Genomic DNA, 8,976 nt, shown 5'->3' on the forward strand with positions numbered 1-8,976 from the left:
GCAAACACAAAACACCCGTCCCTACATGTTTCCTTAAGCATCTATCCATCTGCTCAGCCTCTCGGCCATCCACCTGCCCTAATTCTGAATAGGTGGCCTCATCAGCCCCTATTTCCAGGTAGGAATCAGGCAGGTTTGTCTGATTCCCCACTCTCACCCAGCACTCGCAATCCCTCAGCCTCCCAGCCTGCCGTTTACCTGTTGAGCAAAGGGACACAGGTAACACTGGCTTGTATTACTGAAGAACACATTGATGAGTTTCCAGTCATGTTGAAAGTCGAGTTGCTAAAGAGCAATTGCATAAAAAAAGAGAGAGTGGTAAGACCTTAAGCCCAAAGAAATTTCTTTTCATGTCTTTCAATTTCAGGCACCCACCCCCTTAAAATCATATTTATGGATTTTTTTTGTCAAAAGAAACATACAGTGGGAGTCTCAAGTGGTATAACTGTTCTAGAAGGCAATTTGGCAAAACATCAAAAACTTTTTTTAAAAAGTGCATGGCTTTTGATCCAATAGTTTTATTTCACATAATGTATTTTAAAGAAACAAGGACATAAAAAAGATTTAGCTACAATGATGCCTTGTTCATAGGAATGAAAACCCGGAAGCAAATAAATGTCTAAAACAGGGGATTACTGTGTAAATTATGGACTCATAAAATGAAACACGATGTAGCAATTAAAACAATGCAGGAAAATGTAATTATTGTCATGGGAAAATATATATTGAAAAACATAGGTTTAAAAAAATCTACATCTAGTAATATCCTGGTTTTAAAAATATATAAAGATATACAGATATCTTTAGAAAAAAATGTAGAAGAGAATATATACCAAGTTATTAACAGTAATTATCTTTGGGTATTAAGTTTAAGGATGGTTTTAATTTTCTTGTTTATATTTTTTAAAATTTTTTTTTAATGACTACGTGTTACTTGTATAAGAAAAAATAAACTTTTGTTTTTTTCAGAGACAACACAGTGTAGTTGAGGAACATCAGACTGTGAATTATATACTTTAGAGCTTAGCTCTATCTGTGTGAACTTGAACTGGTCACATGACTTCTTGAAAGTTCAGTTTCCTCATCTGTGAAATTATACGGCTGAATTCAGAACCTCCCAGATATTTTGCAGAAAATTCTAGATGATTATTATTACTGAAATTCTGGAATTCAACCATTAGCGGAATTCTTTGTGGCATAGCTCCTGCATTGGGTGCTGTTCCTATGTGTCTTGGAGTGACCTCCATTTTAATTCCTGAACTCTAACATATATAAAGCGCCGAGGAATTCAGGCTCAGTGCTTGGTTAGAACCAGCTTGGTACAAGGCTTGCCTTGATTTGATACTTTTCCATACAGGCAGCACAAGAAAAGATCCAGTTTTTGAGCAATCAATGGTAATGACAGTGACAGCTACCAACTTTTACTGAGCATTGACTCAGTGCCGGGGACATCTACTACCTTATTTAATCCTCTGTAAATCCCATGCAGCAGGCTCTTTTATTACTTCCTCCTCATAAGCAGGGAAACTGAGGCTTAGGGGGCTTGAGTGCCTTACCTACCCAGCACCTTCAGGTGGAAAGTTCAGGATCTGAACTCAAGCCAGGCTCACTCTGGAACCCAACCGCCTCCCTGTGTGAGAAATCATCTGCCAACTTTTGGCAGCACTACACAGAAAACCACTCTGCACACGAGAGGTGGCCTTGTTTCTAGTGACCTTCAGAGAGTCAGTGCGGAAAGCGTGCCTTCGAAGAGCCCAGGCCACACTGGCTGCTGAGCTCATGGCAAGATGGAGCCAGGGCTGTCCTCACTCCTGTGATCATTCTCATTGCCTGTGGCAGACAGAGGCGGCTCAACCACATCAGAGTTAGCTGGACCTTACCGGGTTCTCTTTCAACCGTCTCACCAGTTCCTGAGCCTGAGTCCACAGGTCTCTGTGCAGAGGGAGGGAAGTAGAAAAAAAAATCAGTAAAATATTGTTTAGAGGGTCTGGAAGTCTGGTCCTTACCCCAACTCAGGAGCCAATCTCTGAGCCCTGAGGTCATGCTGGACCCCTGGCTTCTGAAGAGCAGACACTGACCTGCTTTTTAAAATTAGGCCCACCTGGCAGACTGAACTCAGCACTGGGAGGCTGTTGACTTAGACTTAATATGACCTCTATTTTTTAAGCCTCTTTGACTTTTCTTGTCTCCCAAATTCTACCAGCTGTGTACCCCAGACCAGCAGAATACACAACCCTGGAGAGAGAGAAAGGGGACTTACTCAGCACCATGGTTGGGGACAAGGCTCTTTCTAGGAGGACACACAGGCGTCACAACAGAAGGATTGAAATGTCGGAAGATGTCTGCAAGGACTAAAGAGACAGCTGGTTTGTGTCCTGGCTGGGACAGCTGGAGGCCACTTCTAAAGACTATGGAGTCCTGGGGTGAGGTGCCAGAGTCACTGCCCCTATTACGGGGCACAGCCTTCACAGCCAGCCCTGGGCTGTGGGGCCCCCCTGTAGTAGGCCCTGGAGGTGAATGGAGCTAGGAATGAACATCTGTCTAGCACGAGCCAGGCCGGTGCTAAGTGTTTTCCACGCATCTGTCATTCAATCCTCAGGAACAGACTCACGGCAACACGATTTCCAACTTAGCAAGGGGGAAACTGAGGCAGAGAAACCAAGCAAGCCACCCAAGCTCTTCCAGCTACTGGAGGCTGCCGGGATTTGAACTGGAGCCCTGGGATGCCAAAGCTTTTAGCTGTCTGGGCTGTCTGCCAGCCCCCCTCCTTCCTCCTGAGTGACAGCAGGGCGGTAAAGCTCTGGGGAACACACAGAAAACACATCCCAGAGCTGACAGCCAGGAGACTGCTAAAAATAGGGCTGTCAGGAGCCGTTGTGTCTTGCTCCCGAGAGAGGAGAGGGCAGAGCGGGAAGGGTGTCATGGAGGAATTGTCTGCACCCACTTTCCTGTCTCCCTTTCTTTTTGCCCCCATCCAGGAGTGCCTCGGGGCTTCATAGGAGCAGGAAACAGAAGGCAGCATGCAAGAGGCTCTCCGTAAGGGAAGCTGACTCTGTAGGTAGCAGGGAGCTGGGCTGAAGTCAGGAGGCCAGCCACTTGGCTTTGTGCCTGGACAGAGACCTAATGCGCATATAATTCCATTTTCCTCTCCTTAACCCAAGCCAGTTTGCAAAAAGCGCCCATGCCCACACGTGGTGGGGAATCAGAAACTCTGAGCCCAATTTAAGAAAACAGGGACCGTGTGAGGGTGTGTATGGGGAATGCTTTGTCCTTTATATAAGGATGGTCTCTAAGGATCAATGACAAAACATGAGTAGGTGCTGAGAAGCCTTTGAAAGAGAACTGCTTCCCAAATTAAAGGTATCTGTGTCATATCTCTTCTTGGTGAGCAAATTTAACCTCAGAACTTTTCAGATAAATTTTCTAGTCGTTTTGTCTCCTCTGTTGTGTTTCTGGTCTGTCCTCACTGGCTTTTCTCAGGGCTTTCTGGTGGCAGTGGGGTCAGAACAAAGGGCACACCTAGGGGACTGGACCACAGGGCTCCCAGGGGCTCTGCCCCTTCCTAAGCACTTCATTTGGGAAAGCCCACTTAAAAATCTAGTTTTCCCACCTGCAAAATGGCCATGTGGGCAAGGGCATGGCTAGACTAGATGAGTGCTGGGAGGCCAGCCCTAGGGGAGCAGGAACCTCAGGACTCTGGTCCAGTCACCCCTCTCCCATGTCCTTCAATCTTAAACCACTGGCTCCTGGCTTCTGTCTGAGCAGAGACCCTTGGACACACTTCTCACCCCTCCATTCAGGGAGTGCCACTTTCCGTACCCAGGCTCCCTTACCTGCCCTCTCAGAATTCTTCTCCAAGCTCAGGTGAGAAGGTGGCCAACAGAGTACATTCTGTTTATTAACAAAATTGCCTCTGAGTCACGAGGGACGGGGATAATCTTGCCATGAAGATCAGAACTCACCTGTCATCACGTGCATGCATGTCTTGTCTGTCCTTTCCTCTGTCCTGCAAGCAGAAGCCAGTGTGCAGGGGTCAGAATGCATTGTCGCTGCCCGCAGCCCTTTCCTCTGGCCACTGTGGGGGGCTACTTCATCACAAGCTTGGGCCTGGCCTTGCTCTGCTTCTGGAATTATCCTTTCTGGAGTCAGAGGCACACCTCAAAGGTGACACAGCAGCTAAAATGGGGTAAACAGCTCCCTCTGGACCCCCCTTCCAAGCTCTCTAATCTGGCTCAAAGCCAGGAGGGGACGCTGATCCTAGTGTCAAATGACCCTGATCTAATTCCTGCATGGTTCCCCAAGAGCAGAGTGAGAGCCCCTGGTGACAGGAAGCAGGAATTCCAGGCAAGGGACAGAGCTCAGCGGTAGAGCAACTGCCTAGCATACACAAGGCGCTGGGTTCCATCCCCAGAGGGATTCCATCATTCTGGCCTTTCCCACTTCCCCCTGATAACCCAGAGGAACTACCTGGATGCACAGGCCCTGGGAACGTTGGGCTACTTGGTTCTGGACCCTGTCTGTGCCCTGCTCCCCGAGAGGCCTTGAGCAAGGTCCCTGACCTCTCTGGCCTTGTTTCCCCCCTTGAATCAAGCAAGAAGATTAGATCAGAGTGTATTCGGATTGCTTTTCCGCTCACTCTGCTCCAGGGCAGGTACCTTTCATGGATCTCCAGGTCCACCATCCCGGAGTCTGGCAGCTGGAAAAGATACTTGGTGTTACAAACCAGCAAGGGAGAGGGCAGAGCCTCTCCCAGGACTCCACACTGCCTGTCAGAACACCCTTCCAGCCAGTAAGAGGGACCCTCCGGATCCAGAGAAGGACCAAGTTCCCCTGTTCATTTTGCATGGAGGGAAAGGTGCTGTCCCAGCAGCAAGCCTGCCAGGCCTCTGAGCCCCAGAAGGGTGAATGTTTTCCCCAGAGCTTCGATTTAAACGCATCGTACAGTCAAATTACATTCTATAGGGAATGGAAAGGTTGTTTTATGGGGGACCCTCCATAATCTAAAATTTACTTTGCTTACCATCTGTCTCCCTCACTAGAATGCAGGCACCATGATCAGGAACTTTCATGTACTTGACTCTATTTCTTAGACCTAGAACAGTGCTCAGTATGTGGTAAGCACTCAACGAATATTTGTTAAATAAATATTCTCCAAATGAACAAAGTAAGTTTCTGAGTTTCCCCTTGGTAAAATGCTGGACAGCACAGGACCCTCCCTGTTGGAGAAGTCCTAAATGTAGGGCTGTACGTGAATCCATAGCAAATCCCCACCCCTGAGGGCAGCCATGTCCTTTACATGCTCCAAAGGATGTTTGGAACTCTGCCCAGAACCCAGAAAGCGCTCAGCAGATATTAGTTATTGTTATTAGTATTATTTTCCCAGTTTCTGACACACCTCATCTCTCCCAAAACTCCTTGAAGACAAGACGTCAGGTGAGGTGGTGACAGGTAGACAGTGACACGCTCACTGTGTGCACCCAGTCTGCTGTGGCCCTTTGCAGAGACCAGCTGTCCTAACCACTGGCTTAGTCCATGGCCAGACCACAGAACGGGGTCACATCTCCAGAGCCCTCTAGGGAGGGCAGGCTGACCACAACTGGGGGCAGAGGCCTTTGTTTGTCAATAAGAGGACTTGGGAAGGTCAGTCTTCTGGGAGTGGTGACAAGGTCAACAAAAGTCACCCTAAGATGCAAGTCAGGGGTGGTACACAAAGAGCATGGCAGGTTAGACAGTGAGGGAATAGGCCTCCTGGGCTGGAGCAATTTGGACACCGGATGCTTGACCAGAGGGGACGCTGTCCACCAGCTTGGGCGGATGGTTGCTGGAGGGAATGTGGACCCGCGGCTGCCAGCTCTTATTTTTCAAGAGAAGCTGGAAACACAAACATTTATTTGACATCTTATTTCAGTTGGCAGCTGATCCAGTTAAAGGCACAGTACGTCTTGGGACCCCCAATTTGCTTCTTTGGATAATTAATAGATGGAGAGCAGATCTTGTCCTCAGAGGGGCAGCAACGGTGCAAGAGGTCAGGAGGAGAAGGAAGGTGAGAGAACCAGAGAGACAAGGCCAGGAGGTGAGTGGGAGCTCAGTGGGAAGTAACTGCAGGGAGGGCTGAGTGAGCCCCTCCAGCTCCCACTGCTCCCTTTCCTCCACTGCCAGCCAATTTCTCCTCTCGTTCCCATTCTATGGGAATCTGCCTCATGACAGGCACTGTGACATCAGGGACACAGGGCAAGGCAAGACTCAGGCTCTCTCCTCAAGGAATTCAATAGAGTGGATTATAACTTCCCCCTTTCCTGGCACCGAAATAGGAAATGTCTATGACACTTAACTAGAAAAAAAAAAATCACAGGCTATTGCAGTATGATCTCATTTAGGTTTGATATGTCACCTATGTCCCTGTGCATTGCTATATGTGAGAGAGTGAGCGTGTGAGGTGAGGCAGAGGAATAAGAGGTGAAGGGTTCTATTTTTTCACATTGAATGTGTCCTATTATTTCTCATAATCAATATGTAACACAAGTATTATTTGGAAATGAAATTTATGAATGTTTGCATATCTGATTTTTAAAGTTTTGTGGGGAAAGGGGGAGTCTATAGCAATTTAGAAAGTGTTGATTACAGTCCCAAATAAATGGCTGCACATTGGTTACCAAAAGTTCCAGGAACTGAAAGTAAAAGCATCAGCATACAGATGCTTTTTTTTTTTTTTTTTTTTTTTTTTTTTTTAAGTTCACTGTCTTCCACTGTTTTCCCTTCCTGTTTAGCACTCAAACCCAGCGAGGTTCACACCTCTCTTGGAGCAGACAGAAGCAGGCCTACAGGGGACCTCACTTTCAAGTTGGATCCTAAAGGCCGAGGTGCCTGGCCATGGAGCCTGGCCGTGGACTGAGGATTCCGGGGCTGGAGAACATCTAGACAGAGCTTCTTTCCATTGCTGTGGCCCCCCAGGGAGGAGGGGAGGGGGTGACAGCAGGAGCAGCCAGGCCTGAATCACTCATGAACTGGGGAGCCTTCAGACATGGGGCGGGAGGATGGAAGTTCCTGAGGGGTTAAATTTTAGGAACCTAACTTGGTGGAGATTTTCTGCCCCAGGTGGAGGAATCCAGAGTCCTCCAGTGGGTGGGTCACATCTGCTGGGCTCTGTAGAGCCAACATCAGCAGGAGACACAGGCTTAGCCAAGTCAACTTGCTGTCCAGACATGAGACCTCTTTCCTCACTGGTTTCCACCCCCCTTTCACACCCCTTTTCCTATGTGAGTCCCCTCTTCATCCCCCTCCACACACACAGGGCCCCATGGTTATAGAAAGAATAGAGCAAGAATGGGGAAGCTCCAGCCACCAGATGCCACTGGCCTAACGTCATTTCCTGATGTTAATCCCCACCTCCACACACCAGGACCTCCTCACCCTCTGCCTGCTATACCTACACCCATGTTCACGCCATGGAGTTGCCAAAAGAATAGGGAAGGTTCTGGGCAGCCTGTCCCAGTGCTCACATAAAGGTGGCCTTCAAAAAGAAGTGGAGCCAACCCCAGCATGGCTCAGTGTCCCAGAGAGGTTGATTATTCAAGAAGATGAGGTCGGAGGACAGAGCTAAAATCTCTGGAGGCACTGGATCTGCTGGCACTGACTAGGAAGTGGTGGCTTGAGGCCAGGCTTGAAGAAGAGGCTGAGGTTCAGGAAAGTATCACAGGGACAGGGAAGGATGCAGAGAAGAACCTGAGGGGGTGAGTTGGGAGGAAGAACTGGAAAAGAGAGGACAGCGTCCTAGTTCAGGCTTGGGGGAGACGTAAGAGGGGCCCAGAAACAGAGCAGAGGCTTGATAAGGAAGTGTCTGATCAGCTGCTGAGCCCTGCAAAGACCAGTGCAGGTGGGATTTAGGAAGCTGTAACTGATGTGCCTGTGTGTGTAAGGGGACTGGGGTGCTCTGCTCGCTAGCTTTCTTCTCTCCAGATGGACCTTTCTTTGCACAATACCTTTCTTTCTCCTTTACTTGACCGTATAAAATACACTAGAATTTGTGGGCAACAAGCACATGAAAAGATGCTTAATAACTGTTAGGGACATGCCAATCAAAACCACAATGTGGTGCTACCTCATACCCATTAGGATGGCTACCATTAAAAAAAGATACCAACACAAAATGCATTGTTAAGGAAGTGGAGAAGTTGGAAGCCTGCGCATTGTGGGTAGAGATGTGAAATGGTGCAGCCACTATGAACAACAGCATGGCAGGTCCTCAAAAAATTAAAAATAGAATTATCAAATGATCTAGCGACTCTACTTTGGGATATATATCCCAAAGAATTGAGAGCAGGATCTTGAAGAGATATTTGCACACCCGTGTTCATAGCAGCACTATTCACAATAGTCAGAAGGTAGAAGCAAACCAAATGTCCATCAATGGATGAACAAAAGATAAATAAAATGCGGTATACCATACAATGGGACATCATTCATCATTTAAAAAGGAAAGAGATTCTGGCACATAAGGACATTATGCTGAATGCAATGAGACAGTCATCAGTCAAATACTGTCTGATTCCACTTATTTGAGCCCTCTAGAGAACTTGAATTCAAAGAAGCAAAGTGGTATGGTGGTTGCCAGTGGCTGAGGAAAAGGGAGAATGAGTTGTGCCTTGGTGGATGGGGAGTTTCAGTTTTATAAGATGAAAACATTCTGGATGTTGGTTGCACAGTAATGAGAATATGCTTTTCACACCAAACTGTAGACTTAAAAATGGTCAAAAATGGTTAATTTTATGCGTGTGTGTTTACCCCACTTGTAACTAAAATATTTTTAAGTTGGTAAAGATTGATGTATTTTTTTAACTTACAAAGCATGCAAGGAGTTTTCTTTATCTTACAAAAATAAAGTTTAAAAGGTTGCTTTAAAATTCTGTGCAATACTTGATTTATCAATGGATTTAATTTATTAATGAGAAGCTCCAAAGATTTCTCCTCACTGATATA

General features: G+C 47.0%; 1 protein-coding gene across 1 annotated transcript in view; it reads right to left on the reverse strand.

The window, feature by feature from the left end:
• Nucleotides 1-4,690, reverse strand: part of Plb1 (phospholipase B1) — a 93,566-nt gene extending 88,876 nt beyond the window's left edge. The window contains exons 1-5 of the mRNA XM_040271525.2: nt 4,656-4,690; nt 3,963-4,006; nt 2,261-2,351; nt 1,881-1,932; nt 199-285 (exon numbers count right to left, since the gene is read on the reverse strand). Of these exons, the coding sequence (XP_040127459.2) occupies nt 199-285; nt 1,881-1,932; nt 2,261-2,351; nt 3,963-4,006; nt 4,656-4,681 (300 nt within the window). The 5' untranslated portion in view covers nt 4,682-4,690. The remainder of the gene's footprint in view (nt 1-198; nt 286-1,880; nt 1,933-2,260; nt 2,352-3,962; nt 4,007-4,655) is intronic.
• Nucleotides 4,691-8,976: the final 4,286 nt, after the last annotated feature.

The sequence above is a fragment of the Ictidomys tridecemlineatus genome, chromosome 12, assembly GCF_052094955.1.
Source record: "Ictidomys tridecemlineatus isolate mIctTri1 chromosome 12, mIctTri1.hap1, whole genome shotgun sequence".
NCBI lineage: Eukaryota > Metazoa > Chordata > Mammalia > Rodentia > Sciuridae > Ictidomys > Ictidomys tridecemlineatus.